Source organism: Erpetoichthys calabaricus, chromosome 2 (genome assembly GCF_900747795.2).
Source record: "Erpetoichthys calabaricus chromosome 2, fErpCal1.3, whole genome shotgun sequence".
Lineage (NCBI taxonomy): Eukaryota > Metazoa > Chordata > Cladistia > Polypteriformes > Polypteridae > Erpetoichthys > Erpetoichthys calabaricus.
This window is the reverse complement of record NC_041395.2, coordinates 135,984,820-136,006,782: the sequence shown is the minus strand read 5'-3', so window position 1 is coordinate 136,006,782 and position 21,963 is coordinate 135,984,820. Positions and strand designations below refer to the sequence as shown.

General features: G+C 40.5%; 1 protein-coding gene across 1 annotated transcript; it reads right to left on the bottom strand.

The window, feature by feature from the left end:
• Positions 1-241: 241 nt before the first annotated feature.
• On the bottom strand, positions 242-2,757 carry LOC114646363 (P2Y purinoceptor 13-like). Its single transcript, XM_028794535.2, is given in 3 exon segments — positions 242-2,626; positions 2,628-2,660; positions 2,662-2,757. Coding segments are annotated over 3 exon segments (990 nt in total). The 5' UTR covers positions 2,725-2,757; the 3' UTR covers positions 242-1,732.
• Between the last annotated feature and the right edge of the window lie 19,206 nt (positions 2,758-21,963).

Sequence of the window (21,963 nt, the reverse complement as noted above, 5' to 3'; positions counted from 1 at the left end):
TTCCAGGTAAATGCAGTTTGGAAACTTTTATCCTGTTTGGCAGGAGATTGCATGAGAGGGATTTTGCCTAAGGCTTTACCTCCAAAGCACTTTTGGAGTTTCGTCTCTCCAAATGTGACACAAATCTCACAAATGTTTAATGCCCTAAATCATGCTTTTATTATTTTTTACTGCAGTTCACACATTCTGCTCAGTGAGAGAATGGTGACACAGCCTCACAGTCCAACAGACGAGATTGTGGGGTTTAACAATTTTTCTTTTTATTCACTAGAATGGATTTCCTGTGATGACTCTTTATTCGTTTCACAATTTCAGAGACAAATTACTATATTAAACTGCTCTGATCTTTATGAGTGCACATAGGACCAAGTTCATGAAATTTTCACAAATGCTGTTGCAACATTATCTAGAGTCACAATAAATTGTATTGAATCCAGTGAATGTATGCATAGGTACATTTTAATACAAACCTACAACATATACATTTACACATACACCAGCAAATATAGAGACTTTTTAAGAATTTCATAGTGCAATCCCCTTTTAATTTAAGTAAATACAAATTTTAGTTTTCAAGAGAGAGTGAGAGAGAAAGAAAAATGAGAATGTGCAAAAGCATAGCATCCAGTCTGAATAAGTCTTGACATGAGTATTGTTGATAGCTGCAAAACATTGGAATGGCTGGACCTGAACTTCTGTGACATATCCCAATATGTTTACAATCAATTCTGTTGTGGTGAAATAGTGTTAAGTTTAAATGAGAAATGACTTAATATGATTTTGAATGCATATTGCATTTGTATTGCCAGAATATGGTGTGGGCGGCACGGTGGCGCAGTGGGTAGCGCTGCTGCCTCGCAGTTGGGAGATCTGGGGACCTGGGTTCGATTCCTGGGTCCTCCCTGCGTGGAGTTTGCAATGTTCTCCCCGTGTCTGCGTGGGTTTCCTCCGGGCGCTCCGGTTTCCTCCCACAGTCCAAAGACATGCAGGTTAGGTGGATTGGCGATTCTAAATTGGCCCTAGTGTGTGCTTGGTGTGTTGTGTGTGTCCTGTGGTGGGTTGGCACCCTGCCCAGGATTGTTTCCTGCCTTGTGCCCTGTGTTGGCTGGGATTGGCTCCAGCAGGACCCCCGTGACCCTGTTTTCGGATTCAGCGGGTTGGAAAATGGATGGATGGATGGAATATGGTGTGTCTGACCAACATCAGAATGCATGAATGTCACCACTCATCTAATAGTGGTCATCGACATTGTCTGTGACGGCAGCCTTGTTCAAAGAAGAAAAAGTTTCAAATGTAGAGAGTTCTTCCATGTTAACTTCATATTCTGTAACACACTTACTACAGACTTATTCAGGGTTACTTGAGTACAGAAGGGCCATTCCATCATCACCAGAAAACAGCCCTGCACAAGGCCTACTTCTAACATGTAAATCACTGATACTCTCTCAGATTTCAAAATACATTGAACACTGAAGTTGCAGGATTTTTTCAGTCACCTCATACACTGTAACTTAAAGATCTATAATTCAAAGTACAGTAATCACAGGTTGTTCTGATATTGTAGGTTACTTCTTCCCTTTTAAAAAGTCAAATATATACATACCCACTTGACATTTCTTTGCTTATTTAATGTCAGGAATTACGTTTATATCAATGCTAAAATGTTATATTGAATTAATAATCTAGTTGTGTGAGCCATATCCTAAAACATTTCATGAGTATTTTGAAATATTTAAACTGTTGTTGCTTCAACATCTTCTGTGAATGATGACTCTGGTGGTTGAAAAGGAAGACATTTGCACACTTTTCGTATTGCATCAGGTACCTTCTTCTGGAACGATTTACACAAGAGCACATACATAATTGGATCCAAACAGATATTAGTTGAAGAAAGCCATAGTGTAGTTTCCTTTGTTATATACAAGGTATTCTGCATGCGGCAGTTTGACACTTTTCCTGTCTGGCTCATTGTGTATGGTATTCTGTTAAAATGAAATGGGGCAAAGCAAATGAAGAACACAGTCACCACAACAAACACACGTAATTTAACAAGCACTATGGCATTCTTATTAGTGCCTTGGCTATTTCGATATGAGTCATATACTTTCTTGCTGATTAATGTGTAACACACAGTCATCAAACCAAAAACTGTCCAGAAAATAATTTGGCAAATATAGTTGACAGCCTCATGCCATTGCAGGCCAAGTTGCCCTTTTAACAAGCTGCATTTTCCTGAGAAGGAAGGTGTTGGTGTTATATTGGTCATAACCATGTTGGGTAATGCTGTTATAAAGAACATTAAAGCCCAAAGAATAATGGTGAGATATTTTCCAAATGTTGCTTTGCGGATGAAGGATCTTCCAAAGGGCCTCACAATTTTCAGAAACCGATCCAGGCTGATTAGGCCCAAGAGAATGATGCTGACATACATCATCATGTAGAACAAAACAGCACTGTAGCGGCAGACAAAAACTTTCAGGTAATACTGACCAAGTTCAGCATCGCTCACTGCTTTAATTATAATAGTCACAGTCATGATTACGTCAGCCACCATCACATTCTTAAGGTAAATAATAAATGTTGATTTACTTGGGATTTTGAAGAAGATCCATGCCATCAGACTGTTTGAGGAAAATGGAGACAATGGCCAGCAACATGTAACAGGCATGGAAATATGACTTTTGTTATGCTGGTGTCACGCAGAACATTTCGTTGAAGGCACATTCTGGGGTATGGAAGAATTTGTCGAATTCAAATTCATTTACACTATAAAAAGAAAAAAAAAGTTAGTTATTTTCGTGTATACTATTAAATATTCTGTCATTTTGAGTTTTTTTTGTTGTGTAAAGCAATTCATATTTGATTTTTAGGTTAGTGCATTTCCTGGAAGGTTACTTCATTATTTATTGCAATTATGACAACAGTTATAAAGTTGTTTCATTAGAATGGCTTGGCAAGTTTCACCCTTACATAAGTCAAATAGTCAAATTTTAACTTACCGTATGTTTCTAAGATTATGCATACAGTACATAGCCATGGGTAATCACAAAACAACTACTGGCACCTTCTTTTAGAATATTAAACAATTATCATTTATCCACATATTACTTTGGTTACTGAACATGAAGTGAAACCACACAGCAGCACAGTAGTGCACTGCAGAGAACAAGCCACATCTATCTATCTATCTATCTATCTATCTATCTATCTATCTATCTATCTATCTATCTATCTATCTATCTATCTATCTATCTATCTATCTATCTATCTATCTATCTATCTATCTATCTATCTATCTATCTATCTATCTATCTATCTATACAGCAAGTTAATAAGACAAAAAGTTAAAAAGGACAAGCCTGGGAGGAGGAAGGAACCGTGCGAAAACGCAGTAATGTTACGGATTGTGCTGCTGAGGAAGGCGAGGGTCCTGCTGCAACCCCACCTGTTACACAGGGCAGGTACGCGGCCCTAGCTGAGGCAGACAGTGAAAACGCGGATGGGCTGAGTGAGGGAGATGAGAGGCGGAGGAGGAAAATGTTGGATAGTTCAACTGTGTCTGACCTGCAAGAATGTAAAGGCAGAGGGGGGTACAGTGCACAAAGTATTATAACTTTTGTGACGGAAACTGAGGGCAGAAGGGGAGTAGATGTGACCGATTACTTTCCTGATGTGGAACTTTTTATCTCATCAATTCAAAGCCTAAGAAAAGAAAAGTCCTCATCTGTCCTGTCTACTGATAAAGAGCTTCTCAGATTAAAGAATCTGTCAAGCAGACTGAAGAAACAGTTAAAACAAAATAAGCAATAATGGAGAGGGCAACTGGAACATTTAAAAGGTCCTGTATATACTGGGATATGTGGTTTATCTTGAATATTTTTATAATTTCTGTTAACATGGCTTGCTTTAATGTAGGAAGCTTGAATATTAATGGTGGAAGAAATAATAATAAGAGGTTGGCTTTTTTTGAATTCATAAAGCAAAAAGATTTAAAAGTTATCTTTGTACAGGAAACTCATATAGACAGCACAAATCAATGGGAGTGGAGTAGGGATTGGAAAGGGGACATTTATTTCAGTAATGGTTCGAATATTAGTGCTAGAGTAGCCATTTTGTTTTCCAAGAACTGTCAAGTAGCTCTTTGTGATGTTGAAGAAATAGTGAAGGTGAGGCTGCTCAAAGTGCGTGTCAAAATTCAAGGCAATTCTTTCACTTTTATTAATGTATATGCCAAGAACGATGGAAATGAGAAAATTGCTTTTTTTAAGAAGTTAGAGGGTGTTCTGACACAATGTGGCACACATGAAGTTCTAGTTCTAGGTGGGGATTTTAATTGCACCCTTGTTACGCAAAAAGATAGGAATAACGGGCTGGAGCCGCATACACGCTCAGCACAGGAGTTAGAGAGAGTTGTGAGTGGGGACAGGACTGGAAGATGTATGGCGAAAGAAAAATGGGGACACTAGGCAATATACATGGGGGAGGATGAATGGGGGGGATTATTTCAATGGCGAGGGCTCGATCGTGTTTACTGTTTCAAACACCATATCGGTTTATTTAAAAACTGTCATAATACCCCTGCAGGGTTTTCAGATCACAGTTTGGTGTCTTGTTCTGTGATCTTAAGTGATTATAAGCCTCGTAGTGCCTACTGGCATTTAATATGCTCCTCCTTCAAGATCAAAGTTTTAAAGAGTTATTTAATTTTTTTGGGAAAGCTGGAGACTCATGAAGAAGGAGTTCACCAGTTTACAGCAGTGGTGGGAGGTTGTGGAAGACCCACATTCGTTTATTATGTCAGGAGTACACCAGAAATGTCACAAAGTCACTACAGTCTGACATGGAAATGTTAGAAAATGAAATAATTCAGATTCAGCAGCTTTTAGAGCAGGGTCCAGATGTCCAATTATTGGAAACCCTTGGGATTAAAAAGAAGGGGCCTTGCCAGCTTATTGGAAACAAGGGGCTCGGGGGCTCTAGTGAGGGCAAGATTCCAACAGATAACTGACATGGGATGCACCAACACAGTATTTTTTTGAACTTGAGAAAAAGAACTCTCAATGTAAGATCTTGCATTGCATAAGACAGGATAATGGTGAGGAGACTCAGGACCCTGGTGAGATAAGGCGGGCAGTACGGAGGTTTTATGAGACTCTTTTTTGCAACAGAGGAAGGTGAGGCTGAGGAACAGAAGACCTTCTTGAAGGATTTACCACACTTTCGTTTCAGGGAAACAAATGTACTGGTTGTGTGTAAAGGTGAGACAACGAGACTCCCTGAGGACGATACCAGACACTCCATGGAGGAGACAGATCAGATGCACAGAATTCTCAGAGCCAGCCTGGAGGTCGCTATACAAGCCACCATTGACCAGTAGGGTGGGCGAGGGTCTTACATGGGATCTTAGCTGCGAACTCCTTCTTGTCAATTATTATGCCAGGGGTGTCTGACAGTTGTTGTTTCTGTGGGGAAAGAGAAACTGTGTTTCACTGCTTTATGTTCTGTACAAGGCTGGAGCCTTTGTTTAATTTAATAGAGAGGCTTGTTGGGGGATTGGAAATGGTGTACACCAGGGTGGGCTTTCTGTTCGGGTTTAAAACAACAAAAAGAAATGTAAACAATGTAAATTTGGTAAACTTTATCATGGGGCAAAGTAAATTAGCCATTTGGAAAACCAGAAAGTACAAAATTGTAGAGAGTGGTTTACAAGATCCAATTGTAGTTTTTAAAATACTGTGCATTAGTCGCATTTTGATAGATTTTAATTTTTACAAATCCACAAAGAATCTTGACAAGTTTAAAGCAATATGGTGTGTGAATAGTATATTATGTGAATGTATTAATGAAGAACTGCGGTTTGTTTTTTAGGGGAGTTTTGTGGGTTCAGTTGTGTTTTTCCAAAAATATTTAACATGAAAATGTATTTATAATAATATAATGTGTAAGTTGTTGTATAGTTGACTGATGGGTTTTTTTTTGTCAATAAAGTTTGTTTTTTTAAAAAAAAAAAAAAAAAGTTAATATGCCAATCTACATGTATACAGAAAGATTTTAACATTGTGAGTCACTGTCACATTCACAAAACAGAAACATCAAACGACTGTGTGTTGGTAGGAACTTTAAAATATATTTACACTTGTGTGGTGGAAAACTAGAGATTGTCTGTCTGGTATGGGGCTCCAAATTGGAAGAGTAACCCAGTAATGACAGGCGAATTTTCAACTGCATGCATTTTCTTCTTAATGACCAAAAAATGACAAATGTCTGGAAATGGCCACATAAGATATATATTACACTGTAGATTACTCTGAGCCAATATAGTCCAGCAACTAAACCCCCCCCCCCCCCCCCCCCCATGTTTATAAAGTTAAGTAGCTAAACCACATATGCCTGGGGAACAGTCCTTTAGTCAGAGTAGCTACTAACCGCCTATGCCGCCTCAGGGTAAGAGGGAGTACATTTTTAGATGGTTTGTCAATTCAAAGTTGCTTTCCCACAATTCAGAGAAATGCCCGCACAGTTCGGCAGACAGATAGCATAAAATAAAAAAAAATTATAAATGAACACCCAAACATGAACCCTGAGGACAAGGAAAGTTAAATCAACCATCAACTAAGTAGCAAGTCGAGTTTTGGTTTCGTCTGTTACGAGAGATGGATATCTGAGGCGCAACTCCGTTGGCAGCGGTGTTATTTTTTCCCATTTTTTATCATCCTGAGGTATCCTGTATTTATTCAATCCGAGGGGGTTCGATTACATTATACGCATGCATGTATACGCATGAATGGTAGAATAAAGGCTCAGAAAAGTAACGGAAAAGACAGCTAAAGATTCATCCAAGCCTAAACTGGCTTCAAGTTCAAGCTCAAAGTACGGCCTGCCAGAGACTGACGTGGAACAGAGAGGCGAAAGCACAGATTTCCCGGGACCTGAAACTACCAACTCGTCGATTCCAGAAGGATCATTGAAACCGAAAATGTCTTTACCTTCCGCGTTGTCAACTACGCCTCGCGAGCCAACAACACCGAGATGTGTCCGAGATGAAGGCAATGATCACCGTAAGGGCCATCACTCAAGACATACAGGAGCTCAAGAATAATATAAAGAATGATATAAATGATTTAAAGAAAGAAATAAAGTACATACACAAGACAAAGTAGAAGCTGCTTCGGGTTATTAAAGACCAGAAAAAACGTTTAAGTAGCCTAATCGCCTTGAGGCAACCTTTAAAGGTATTCTAGAAAAAAATGAGGAAAAATAGAGGAAAATGCATCTACGTTTGAGAATAAACTTAGATCACTTGGCGCCAAATTTGAAGACATTAAGCAAACGTTCGCGACTCGTACTGAAACAGTTAAACAACTAGCATTTCTCGCTGACGGAAAAGCAACGGCGCAAATTCCGAATGTAAAGTGCTTGGAGACAGACCTGCTGCACAGGAAGATGGGTGCAGAAGTAGCAATATCAGAATCAAAGGTTTCCCTGAGAATCGTGAAAGTCCAAATCCAGTGAAATTTGTAGCTGAACTATTCTCTAAAATAATGGAGAGAACTTTAAATCAGACACCGAAATAGCAGCAGCTTGCCGAATACCTAAATCAAATACCTCATTGTGCGGTTTGAAAAACCACAATTTAAATTACTTATAATTTTACTTTTAAGACATAAACAAGAGATTATATCACCTTCAACAGCTGGTTAACTTGAAGCATTTAACAGCATTAAACAGTACGGAAAGCCGAGATCAGATACAGCCTCTTGTATCTTGACAAACTGACAGTGGGCATTCAAGGCAAGTTCTATAACACTGATCCCGACAATTTTTGAAATACGCTCGTGAGTCACATGTGATCCTGGCATGCTAAAGGAGATCTCACCTGCTCGCAATGATACTGGTACCGTTTTTTATAGGGGACTGTTTAACATCATACCCTTGGTTTATTGTATTAGGGCTTACTATTAAACGTTATATGCTTATCCAGTGCTACTGTTTAACATCATTCCCAGGGTTTACCCTCTCAGGACTGTTTAACATTCTATTTTATGTTTATACTGTAGTATTTGGACTGTACTGTCATTAGATATCTCTATTTTAATTTAATGGAGGAGTTGTTTTGTTTTGGACGTGCTCTGTCTATAGGTATGTCAGAGGACTGAGACTGTAAAGTGTGGTCTAGCCCAGGGGTAGGCAACGTCGGTCCTGGAGTGCCACAGTATGTGCAGGTTTTTGTTCCAACCCAGTTCCTTAACGAGAACTCAATTATTGCTGATGAAGCACATATTGCTTAAGTGACATTTTAATGCTTCATTTTAGTGGTCTCGCTTGTTAAGGTTCTCCAACCTTAATTGCTTATTTCAATCTTAAACTGCTGCATTCAGTGTTTTAATTGCTCCTTATTAGCAATAAGATGTAAAAGACAAAGCAGCCAGCAGTTCTCCAGCTAGCTTTTTTCCAATTACATCTGTGTGTGTTCATCATGCACGGTTTGATTTAATAAAACACTTAATAGAAAAATGTGACAGACTGAAAATGATCTGTTTTAGGCTTCAAATCATTTGGATGATATCCTTGGAAAGGAAAAAAATCTACGATATAAAAGCCTTACATTGCACAGACTAACAAGCCATAAAATTAAATAAGGTCTGAGATTGGCAATGATTGGTTTCTAATTAAGCAATTGGGTTGAATGAAAACCTGTAGCCACTGCGGCTCACCAGGCCCCGACGTTGTCTACCCCTGTTTTACATCTTATTGCTAATAAGGAGCAATTAAAAACACTGAATGCAGCAGTTTAAGATTGAAATAAGCAATTAAGGTTGGAGAACCTTAACAAGCGAGACCACTAAAATGAAGCATTAAAATGTCACTTAAGCAATATGTGCTTCATCAGCAATAATTGAGTTCTCGTTAAGGAACTGGGTTGGAACAAAAACCTGAACATACTGCGGCACTCCAGGACCGACGTTGCCTACCCCTGGTCTAGCCTCATGTGGGGAGGTAACGAGGGGGCGGGGAGGGGGGAGGGTTGTGAAGAGAGCAAGCTATTTCTAATCCGTCCTTGTAATCCTTATAATTGTAAGAGTCAATGTAACAATATACTTTATGGCAATAACGCCTGGAAAAATTGGAAATTAAGGTCAAAGCTTAAATTTAAATTAAATCTTAAATTAAGACTACAAAATATCAACAAAAGTTCAGAAGCAATGTCTCCCTGGCCAAACAGTTAACTTTGTGTGCTGAAATTTTAAAGATGTCAATCACGAATTAAAGAGAAGGTATTCTCTGACCTTACAGGTCTAAATGCTATATAATAGTATTTTTACAGGAGACCCACTTTTTAAGCAAGGATCAGTTTCGGCTGCACAGAGACTGGACTGGCAAAATATTCCATTCCAGCTTCACAATGAAAACTTAAGGGTTGAAATTCTTATACTGAGAACAATCTCATCTGTAGTATCAGATGTAGTGATTCTTAAGGGCAATAGGTGATTATCATGGGTAATTTATTTAGAGGTAAAGTAATTTTGATAAATATCTACGTACACAATGTGGATGATATGGACTTCACCCGAACGTATTTCCATCCATTCCCAATGTGAACACTCATAAAATTAATTGTGTTTTAAATCCAGACCTAGATAGGTCTCCTGCCACATGGGCAATGACATCTAACACTGCAAAGACAATTACACAGTTTGTAACTGATCACAACTTATCAGATCCCAAACTCAAGAGCATATTCCTTCTACTCACCAGTGCATCACTGTTACTCAAGAATTGATTATTTCTTTATAGATAACAATTTCTTGTCTACGATTAAACCTTGTAAGTATGACACTATTATTATTTCCGACCATGTCTCTTTGATCATGGAGCTAAAACCGCTATGCCCCTCATACTCATCTCGCATTTGCCATCTTAACCCACTATTATTAGCAGACGAGAACTGTACAGAATTTATACCCAAGCAAATTGAGTTTTTTTAGAGAGGTCTGCAGTATTTTTAAAGGATTAATTCTAATTTGACAGTTGTCATTCACCTTACTAATTCCTTCATAATTTGAAATATTCAGATCACGTCAACTCTTAATTTCTTCTTGGATAAAATAAAAAGATGCCTTCAATTACTCCCATTTAATCTTCATAGCTCATATCCTGCAAATTTAGAATAAGTCTAGTAATGTACCTCTTCTGTGAACCTTCTGTTGGTGCAGGACTGAATGGCAAGTCCTCAGGCCTCTGTCCTGACAAGACATCGGGTCCCCAACTGCCGACTCCAGCAAGAATCAACCTACAGACATGTGAAATAAAAAGTATGTTATCCAATCAAATGCCGATATATATTTAAAGGATTTGAAATACAATGTAATAACTCCTTTAACCGCCACCTTATCGTGGTGGAGGGGTTTGCGTGTCCCAATGATTCTAGGAGCTCTGTTGTCCGGGGCTTTATGCCCCTGGTAGGGCCACCCAAGGCAAACTGGTCCTAGGTGAGGGATGAGACAAAGAGCGGTTAAACAAAACAAACCTCCTATGATGGAAAACAATTTTGGACGGCGTTTTTCCTTGCCCGGACGCGGGTCACCGGGGCCCCACTCTGGAGCCAGGCCTGGAGGTGGGGCTCGATGGCGAGCGCCTGGTGGCCGGGCCTGCACCCATGGGGCTCGGCCGGGCACAGCCCGAAGAGGCAACGTGGGTCCCCCTTCCCATGGGCTCACCACCTATGGGAGGGGCCAAGGAGGTCGGGTGCAGTGTGAGTTGGGTGGTGGCCGAAGGCGGGGACCTTGGCGGTCCGATCCTCGGCTACAGAAGCTGGCTCTTGGGACGTGGAATGTCACCTCTTCGATGATCGACTTTGTGGTCGTGTCGTCAGACTTGCGGCCACATGTCTTGGACACTCGGGTGAAGAGAGGGGCGGAGCTGTCAACTGATCACCACCTGGTGGTGAGTTGGCTTCGATGGTGGGGGAGGATGCCGGTCAGGCGTGGTAGGCCCAAACGTGTTGTGAGGGTCTGCTGGGAACGTCTGGCAGAGCCCCCTGTCAGAAGTAGCTTCAACTCCCACCTCTGGCAGAACTTCGACCACATCCCGAGGGAGGTGGGGGACATTGAGTCCAAATGGGCCATGTTCCGTGCCTCTATTGTTGAGGCAGCTGACCGGAGCTGTGGCCGTAAGGTGGTCGGTGCCTGTCGTGGCGGCAATCCCCGAACCCGTTGGTGGACACCGGCGGTGAAGGATGCCGTCAAGCTGAAGAAGGAGTCCTACCGGTCCCTTTTGTCCTGTGGGACCCTGGAGGCAGCTGATAGGTACCGGCAGGCCAAGCGGAATGCGGATTTGGTGGTTTCTGAGGCAAAAACTCGGGCGTGGGAGGAGTTTGGGGAGGCCATGGAGAACGACTTTCGGACGGCTTCGAGGAGATTCTGGTCCACCATCCGGCGTCTCAGGAAGGGGAAGCAGTGCAGTGTCAACACTGTATATGGTGGGGATGGTGCGCTGCTGACCTCGACTCGGGACGTTGTGGGTCGGTGGGGGGAGTACTTCGAAGACCTACTCAATCCCATTAACATGCCTTCCAATGAGGAAGCAGAGCCTGGGGACTCAGAGGTGGGCTCCCCCATCTCTGGGACTGAGGTCACCGAGGTGGTCAAAAAACTCCTTGGTGGCAGGGCCCCAGGGGTGGATGAGATACGCCCGGAGTTCCTCAAGGCTCTGGATGTTGTAGGACTGTCTTGGTTGACACTCCTCTGCAGCATCGCATGGACATCAGGGACAGTGCCTCTGGATTGGCAGACCGGGGTGGTGGTCCCCCTCTTTAAGAAAGGGGATCGAAGGGTGTGTTCCAACTACAGAGGGATCATACTCCTCAGCCTCCCTGGAAAAGTCTATTCAGGGGTCCTGGAGAGGAGGGTCCATCGGATAGTCGAGCCTCGGATTCAGGAGGAACAGTGTGGTTTTCGTCCTGGTCACGGAACAGTGGACCACTCTATACCCTTAGCAGGGTCCTGGAGGGTGCATGGGAGTTTGCACAACCAGTCTACGTGTGTTTTGTGGACTTGGAAAAGGCATTCGACCGTGTCCCTCGGGGAATCCTGTGGGGGGTACTCCGAGAGTATGGGGTACCGGCCCCCTTGATAAGGGCTGTTCGGTCCCTGTACGATTGTTGCCAGAGCCTGGTCCGCATTGCCAGCAGTAAGTTGAACCCTTTTCCAGTGAGAGTTGGACTCCGCCAGGGCTGCCCTTTGTCACCGATTCTGTTCATAACTTTTATGGACAGAATTTCTAGGCACAGCCATGGCGTTGAGGGGGTCCAGTTTGGTGGGCTCAGGATTGGGTCACTGCTTTTTGCAGATGATGTTGTCCTGTTTGCTTCATCAGGCTGTGATCTTCAGCTCTCTCTGGATCGTTTCGCAGCTGAGTGTGAAGCGGCTGGGATGAGAATCAGCACCTCCAAATCCGAGACCATGGCCCTCAGCCGGAAAAGGGTGGAGTGCCCTCTCAGGGTTGGGAGCGAGATCCTGCCCCAAGTGGAGGAGTTCAAGTATCTCGGGGTCTTGTTCACGAGTGAGGGAAGAATGGAGCGTGAGATCGACAGGCAGATCGGTGCGGTATCCGCAGTAATGTGGGCGCTGCATCGGTCTGTCGTGGTGAAAAAGGAGCTGAGCCGCAAGGCGAAGCTCTCAATTTACCAGTCGATCTATGTTCCTACCCTCACCTATGGTCATGAGCTATGGGTAGTGACCGAAAGAACGAGATCGCGAATACAAGAGGCTGAAATGAGTTTCCTCCGCAGGGTTTCTGGGCTTTCCCTTAAAGATAGGGTGAGAAGCTCAGTCATCCGGGAGGGGCTCAGAGTAGAGCCGCTGCTCCTCCGCATCGAGAGGAGTCAGATGAGGTGGCTCGGGCATCTGATCAGGATGCCTCCTGGACGCCTCCCTGGTGAGGTGTTCTGGGCACGTCTAACCAGGAGGAGGCCCCGGGGAAGACCCAGGACACGTTGGAGGGACTATGTCTCTCGACTGGCCTGGGAACGCCTTGGGATTCTCCCGGAAGAGCTAGAAGAAGTGGCCGGGGAGAGGGAAGTCTGGGCATCTCTGCTCAAGCTGCTGCCCCCCGCGACCCGACTTCGGATAAGCGGGAGACAATGGATGGATGGATGGATGGATAACTTCAATATACTAGCTGAGTTGATATGCTCCTTAATACATATGTTACTCAACAAAATTTGTGTTGGGATGAGTGTGATTTATATTAAGAGATGGCAATTAGAGAAAAACACAACAGCTTACGTACACTTTAGCATTCAATAATAAAACATAAATATACCAAAACCCCAAGATAACATGCCCTACAATAGCAGGATGTGGGAAATAATGTGGTCACCATTTCACTGCCATCCTTTCACACAAGTGACCATAAAAATTTAAAACACCAATTTGCTTGAACAGAGATGTGCCTACTAAAGCCAACTGAAGTGCAAAGCTGGATTTCGCTGACATGCAACATCCAGCTGCTGACACTCAAAAGCTGCACTTTAAATATCTAGTGCTGCAGCCAGCAGTGAGGGGTATGTGAGCTACAAAGAGTAATGCTATAGCCATCAACATTATCTGTTTAACATGCTAACTCAAAAAGTCAGTAAAGGCCAACACCCATCATGAATTCTACGGTAAATACAATAGAAAACACATCTAGAGAAGTAATATAGAGTAATTAATATATTAACTTTTCCACCTTACAGAGACTTCTGCCTTGCTTCTGTTTTACCCAGAAGCTCATCTTTCCAGGTGTCCAATATCCTTACCACTGCATTCAGGATCAGCTTCCAAGAATCAGGTGGTTTGATTTTCATGAGGATCCCCCTGTCTTTCAGGCCCTTGAACTGACAATCCCCCTTGGGGATCCATGTGTGTCTAGAACTGTTATGTTCTTATACTATGAAATTGGCATGTAATCTTACAGATGTGGCCTCACACATACTGTATGTTACACAGCGTTTGGCCAGACTTTCCTTAACCTGTACATTGCATAGTGTGTAATAAAACTTGAATTTTTTTTAGCCTTTTCATTCACTTGACCACACTGTCTGACTTTGAAGTCATTAAGTCCATTAAGATCCTGAAATAGTTAGAATTGTACCAACTCTGAGTATCAGCAAATGTCATTAAATACTTCTTAAAATGCAATGAATTGTGAGCTGATCCTTTCAGGGTCACACTCTTGACATTATCTCTGACAAGTTCCTCATACCCAAAACCATTGATTTTAGAGTTTAAGCCCAATCCAGGTCCATCTGCAACTGTACCCTGGGTCTCCCCTTCTTGTAGCTTTATAAAAAATTGGATTACCTAATTAGTTAATACTTTGATAAGTTCTTCATGAAAATAAAGCAAAAGGTCTCAAATGAAAACTGTTCAATAACATCCCTATTTTGTTTAGCTGGTTCACTGTCTTGTTTTACATATTAAACTAACTGGCCTAGAGTTAGTGGGGCACATTTATATAATCAGATAATATTTACTAGCTTCTAGTTATTAGGTATTTCTCTGGTATGTAAAGTTAATTGAAAAATAAACATGAACTGTTTATTTACAGGGCGGCACGGTGGCGCAGTGGGTAGCGCTGCTGCCTCGCAGTTGGGAGACCTGGGGACCCGGGTTCGCTTCCTGGGTCCTCCCTGCGTGGAGTTTGCATGTTCTCCCCGTGTCTGCGTGGGTTTCCTCCGGGCGCTCTGGTTTCCTCCCACAGTCCAAAGACATGCTGGTTAGGTGGATTGGCGATTCTAAATTGGCCCTAGTGTGTGCTTGGTGTGTGGGTGTGTTTGTGTGTGTGTCCTGCGGTGGGTTGGCACCCTGCCCGGGATTGGTTCCTGCCTTGTGCCCTGTGTTGGCTGGGATTGGCTCCAGCAGACCCCCGTGACCCTGTGTTCGGATTCAGCGGGTTGGAAAATGGATGGATGTTTATTTACAGTCACGCATGTGTGTTGGAGAGCGCCTCGGTATAAGATCCTGCCGTGATGAGAAGGGAAGCTGCCACTAACATTATCATCTTCTATCTCCACAGTACAGAGAAGCTCCCCAGTGAGGGCCTTTGACCCCACCCCATCCAGTCACGCTGACATAAAACCCCAGGCATACTGGAAGTTGACATCATTACTGGCTTGAGCAACCCACTGGACAGAGCTCTGCTAGCAGCAACTAAAAAGCCTTCTTGTGATTTATTTTCCTATATTTCCCACATACAGGACATAACGCCAAAGAGTGTCTTTTCTGCTTTTTGTTTTGTCCTCAGACAATAAAAGAAACAACCCTGTTGACGCCCCAAAATTTCTTACTGTTTTCAGAACTGTCATTCCCGCATCCAGCCACACTATATATTGTGACCTGTAGGGGGCATAGTAGTACTCAAAACCCCAAAGAAAATTCCACATCATGATGTCTTGGGTGCAAATAATAGTTTATTAGTAAGGAAATACCTCTCAGCAGGCTTCTCTTCATAGTACTCAACAGAACAGTCCACAGTTTTTCTTCCCTGTGTGCTTCCCTCCTCCTGCCACTCTTCTCAACAAGCCTTGTCTGCCTCCTCCCAACTCCAACTCCCTCAGAGATGTGGAGTGGCCATTTTTATATTGAGAACTATTTGCGGTGTCCAAATATCACACCTGGGAAGCATTTCTGAGTCCGGCATGATCCCCTTAATCACAAGGTGACCTTCCTCTGCAACTCTACCTGGTGTTCCCCAAGTACCATAACAGGGCTGCTCATCAGGACTGCAGCTCTAAGGTTGCCCTGTGGGTGATGGGAGCCCCAGCGATGCTTGGCAAAGGCATCCCAGCCAACTACTGTAATTAGCTGCCCATATATATATACTAGGGGGCTTTGCCCCCTGCTCGCTTCCCTCGTCAACCCCCGTGTTTGGTTTTCCGGATACACACTTTTAAGATTTTTTTTTCTTTGAATTGTTGCTATTTCATTAGTTTCACTTTTATTTCAGAACTTCTGTAAAAACAATATTTGGAATCTTTAGAGTCCCAACATGCTGAATCTTTTAAATGAGGTCAGTGAGACATGTGTTTAATGACTTTGTACCATAATTCAAGATAGGTTTCTTTGTTTGGAATTAAAGCACAGACAAAACGATCTACATCATCAGCAGTTAATCATTTTTTTTGCAAAGTAACCAATAAATGCATGTGAGGTAAACCCCGTTCTTGAAATTCTCTGATTTAAACTTCAAAGCCTTATAATATTTACATACGTCTGACATATTACCTGTGTCCATATATTCGATCTCTATTCACCTTTTCATTATTTCTCAGAGTAATAATTTCTCTTTTTTTGCGCTAATAAAATGTTTACTGTCTTTGTTTTGACACTTTCATTTTTTTCTGGTTCTATATTCTGTATCTTGCTCAGCATGTGTTTCGTGCCTACGTTTTTTTTGAGTCTTTTGAATTCCAGTTTTCATTATCTCTAACTTGCTCTGCATGTGTTTGGCCTCCTTGTTTTTTAACTTCCTTACGATGTTTTACTTTGTTTTCTACTCTGTCTTTAATTTGTGACCTCACTTTGTCCTGCTTTTTTTTTCAATGACTTCTGGTCCGTGGTGATTATTTTTCCTTTTTTGAGTAATAATTTCCATTTGTTTGCGCTACTGCGATCTTTAATTTCTTTTTTTTATACTTTTTAATTTTTTAATTAGATTTTTAAAAATTTTTTTTTATACTTTCTAAAAATCTCATACTGACCTTTAAAGATTTTGACAGTCTTGTTATCCTACTGCTGTGAAACATTCTGACCTGTCATTGTCTACACGTCATAAACAACTATTATCATACACTGATAATTTCTGTATTATCTGTACCTATTATTTATTATTTATTTATTATATTACATATCTTACACATCAATATTGCTGCTACTTCTAGTGTCCTGTCTTTGCACAATGTCTTGTCTTGTTTGTGTTTTTTCATTTTTAAATTTAAATTTTAATTCTATTTTTAATTTATTATTTGTACGTCATGTTGTTACACTGTGGACCCTGAGCTTCGCAATTTCGTCTATCTGTATACTTGTATATGGCTGAGATGACAATAAAGTTCACTTTGACTTTGACTTTGACTTTGAAGATACGTCTTGAGGCTGGTGTGTGAAAGAGGAGGGACCCACCCCCCTCCCCTCGGCCTGCTGTGTTTCTCACGGCTTCGTGCAAATAAATCGGTACCACAAGCAAACTATGATACTTAGCGTGATGAGAGAGGTTGAAAAATCAACTGTTCAAGCAAATTATAGAAAAAAACTCAATCTTAATCTGTAAAGTAGTTCTCTTGTGAAAAGCAGACGGATATACAGACACACAGACAGACGTTGGATTTTATATACATAGAGATTAATAATAATATGAATTTCACTTTTATATGTACCCCGTTTGCTCTTCAACTATTTTAAGTTATACTACTTCACTTCTTTAATGGTTTGTTATGCCCTTTTTAATTTATCCTCATGAAATTTAATTTAGCAGTTTCACTTCTTCCAGAACCTTTTGGTGAAAACAAATTATATCGAGTGTATGTTATAATGTTAACAGTGCTGAATTAGCTTTCAATCTTTACTGATTCACATCAAGAAGGAACCTCAAAAGTTGCCAACATTTCGGTTTTACGACTCAAATATTAAAATAATATGTATACAGGTTTACCTTCAGTAGGTTTTTAGTGAGGAATCAATAGTAAGGCAGCTGTTTATGTCAAGATTTGGAATTTTCCCTTTTTACCTGATAAAGGAGATGAGGATGTGATAGTACATTTGTGGGTTGTCTCAGTGGTTGAACTGAATAGTCATACGGAAGTGTATTTTGCTGTGTAAACCATAAACAGATTAACAGTTTAATGTGCCACTTTTTATTGATCTTTTATTGGACACAGTGTGACAGCAGTATAATTGTTTGTGCATCCATTTGACATTTGAATTTCAACATGACTTTTAGTAATTACAAAAAAAAACTGAAGCACTAACAGAGAGAAGCACAAATAGACAGGAATGGATTTACACTGTATGTATATATGTGTTAAAAAAAATGCTTTAGTTGCCTCACATTTTTATGCAATCGTTTTGTTCACTCCACTGAATTAAAGCTGAAAGTCTGCACTTCAACTGCATCGGAGTTGTTTCATTTAAAATTCATTGTGGTAATGTACAGAACCAAAATTAGAAAAAAGTTGTCTCTGTCCAAATATTTATGGACCTAACTGTATATATATATATATGACATAATATATATATATGACATAATAATTAGCTATTTTCAGAACATTGAAAATGCTTAAACAAGCAGTCAGATATTCAAAGTGCCTGTCAGTAAACCTGAAGTACTGGAAACACTTATTTAGCTAACTATGTATGTTGTGTTTTAACCAGCATATTAATTTAATTTAAATGTTAGTGTGACTCTGTAATTATAGACCTATTATCTAATAATAATCTAGCAAAATGTAAATTCATAATGAAGATGACTGAACACTCTTTAGCTTAAATTTTCAAAGATCATTTTATGAAAGTGATTAAAAAGTTCATTCTTAGCAAACAGCAATCACCATGTAAACGTTAGCATAAATCAGTATAATTTCACAATTTCTAAGTCATAAATTGAGACACAACCTTAAACACAGAATTGTTATTTTCAAAAAATCTTAAACTATTTTAATAGTAGAAGTAAAACAAATGATCACTTACAGTAGCAGTATTTCTGAACACTATATAAGCTGCTCTGCCACCTCATACTGTTGCCTCAAGCAGATCTGGATTTCTCTGGTGAATTTCTTTCAGTTGCTTCAATGTCTGCATTTCATTTCCCCTTCTGAAAAACCAATCGGGTACTGTAATAATTGTGGACTAAGAACATTCTATTGCATTCATTAAGCCCCTGTGTAAATTGCTTACATTTTAAACAGTTAAATTGTGATTTCTAGATAGATTTAGATAAATCTGTAATACATGTCTGTGGCCAATGTGATGATTTTATCCTCTCACTGGCATTTAGCCATTGTGCAACCAATGCTAACAAGTGTGGTTATGGTAAACAGGAAGAAGATGTTTATGGACCCATTACTGAAATTATTACGAAGGTGCATTTTTCAGTTGGCATAATTGCAATGGAAGCTGCTCAAAGCTTACACAACAGCACTGCAAAATCCAAGCTAACTTTTATTTCTTTTAATGAATTGTCTTTAATATTTGTAGTACTAGAGTGTTGTACCATGTTTGCCATTATGAATGTAGTGAGAAGTCAAGCAAAATGACACCTTTTATTTAGCCAATAAAAGGTATCATTTTGCTTGACTTCTCGCTACGTTTAATATTGTAATTCATGTATAGTCTTTCAGTGTCTTTCATTATTTTGCAAAGAAAGGCTTCTTGGTCAACAATTTAAAAATAATACAAATTTGCTTTCATATATTTTGATAGGCAATCCTAAATTGTCCCTAGTGCGTGCTTGGTGTGTGTGTGTGTGTGTGTGTGCGCGCCCTGCCCGGGGTTTGTTTCCTGACTTGCACCCTGTGTTGGCTGGGATTGGCTCCCACAGACCCCCTTGACCCTGTAGTTAGGATATAGCGGGTTGGATAATGGATGGATGGATATTGTGATATCTCCAACAGTTGGAAGTTGGCAGAGGGAGCAAAATAAAAGATTTGGCAGGACAAAGGGCAATGGGAAAGTGAGCAAAGCAAAAGAGTTGGGGTGTCATTCTTGATGAGAACATAGATGATAGCTCCCTAAAGAAATGGCTGCTGGGCTTGTGAATGAAAAATCAGAATAGATTTCCTTAATATTTTTTTTGTTTCTCCTAGACAACAATGAGATCAGTAAGAAATAAAATGCAGATATAATCTTTTGGCTCATACTTCACAAATTTTTCTTCTGACAGAAAATACCCATGTAGTCTCACAAATGTCTCCTCTTGAGTTTCAGCAGAGATCTCAGCAAAGTCACACGATGGGCTAAGTTTTTCCAAGTTGTGTCTTGACATTTTTTTTACAATTGAAAGTATTTGCATTGCATGCTTAGTTAATATGTGATGAAATATATGGACAGTTGTTTGTGGTAATAAAACACTTTACTATGATTACAAAACGTTAGTCCTTGCATCAGAATGATACTATTAGTTACTCCAATTTATTTTGCTACTGCTCCAATTACAGTTGAAGATCAAACTCATTCTGAAATAAAATACAGGCAGTGTGGCATAGTGGTTTAGCTGTTTAGTGACTCTGTTTAGCTCAGATGTATCTCATGCCTCCTTTTTTTCTAAAGCTATTTCTCCTTAAAACAATTTAGGAGAAATGTCTGTGTCAAAGTTGATTCTTAAATGAAACATAAATTAGAATATTTTAAGTCTCATGGTCCATCAATGATAAACCTTTGAACAGTACATTTTTCCTATTGGTGGTAGTGTTTCGGCAAAAAAAGGAGTTAAAAGAGAAAATGAAGGAAAAAGTTGGTATCAGGCTTTGGATAAGATTTAAAGTGACAAATGGAAAGGTAATAGGATAAAGATGATTTTGCAATTTGAGTTTTGTCGTGAAACAAAACTTTTTTGATGTTTTCTTATTTCTACCACCGTGCATATTAAGTATTTAAATGTACTGTAATTTATATATAGTAACAATGACTATTCTCCTCCATAACCTCCCTCCTCTGAATTATAGAGAAATTGATAACACAGTCACTGCAATTTTTAAATATTCAATTGAAAATCCATCTTCCCACTCTGTCCTTGGAAACATGTTGCCTTTTCAGTACATTTAATATGTCTTTAAAGGTATAGAACTGTTTATGTGCTCACAGCATGCCATGCACATTTTTTGGCACTAGAATGCCAATTTGTTTGTTCAGATTCTGCCTGCATATTGTGTACATTGAAATTAAATACAAATGAATACATATACTCCATATACATGTATATTCATCCATCCATCCATTTTCTTAATCTGCTTAACCATGGCTGGGTCAGAGGGCAGCTGGAGCCTATCCCAGCAACCACCGTGCACAAGGCTGGAGCAGTCCATAGACAGGGCATCACCTATAGGTTAATTTAGCTTCACCAATTCACTTAACTCAGATGTCTTTGGACTGTTGAAAGAAACCAAGGCAAATCAACTCAGACACGGGGAGAACATGCAAACTTCATGTAGGGAGCACCCAAACGCAAACCTTGGTCTTCTTATTGTGATACAGCAGTGATACTGCAGTGCCACAGACTATAAATAAACTCACTGAACAAATTATTAGGACCACCAGTACAGCTGCCTATGCAATTATCTAATCAGCCAAGCATTTAATAGCAGCACAATACATAAAATTATGTAGACGCTTCAGTTACTGTAAATATCAAACACCTGAATTGGGAAAAATGTGATATTAACCAAGTCATGACTGTTAGTGCCAGACATGCTGGTCTGAGTATTCCTGTAACTGCTGATCATATGGGATATTCCATGCTCAACAGTCTTTAGAACTGTGGTGAGCAGAAAAGCATCTCAGAATGCACAACACATTAAACTTTGAGGTGGGTAGATTACAACAGCAGAAGACCAACCACACTGGGATCCACTCCTGTCAGTCAGGAACAGCAAGCTGAGACTGCAGTGGGCACAGGATCACCAAGACTGGACCGTTGAAGACTAGAAAGACATGAATGAATCTTAATTTCTGTTATGTTACACAGATGGTGGGGTCAGAATTTGGCACCAACAGCAAAAATCCGTACACCCAACCTGCCTTGTGTCAAACGTCCAGGCTGATGGTGGTGGTATAATGGTGTGGGGAATGTTTTCTTGGCACACTTTGGGCCCATTGACACCATTCAACCCTTCTTTGCATGCTACAGCTAGTTTGAGCATTTTTGCAGACCATATGCATCCCTTCATGGCCACAATTTACCCACATTCTAATGACCACATAGAGCATG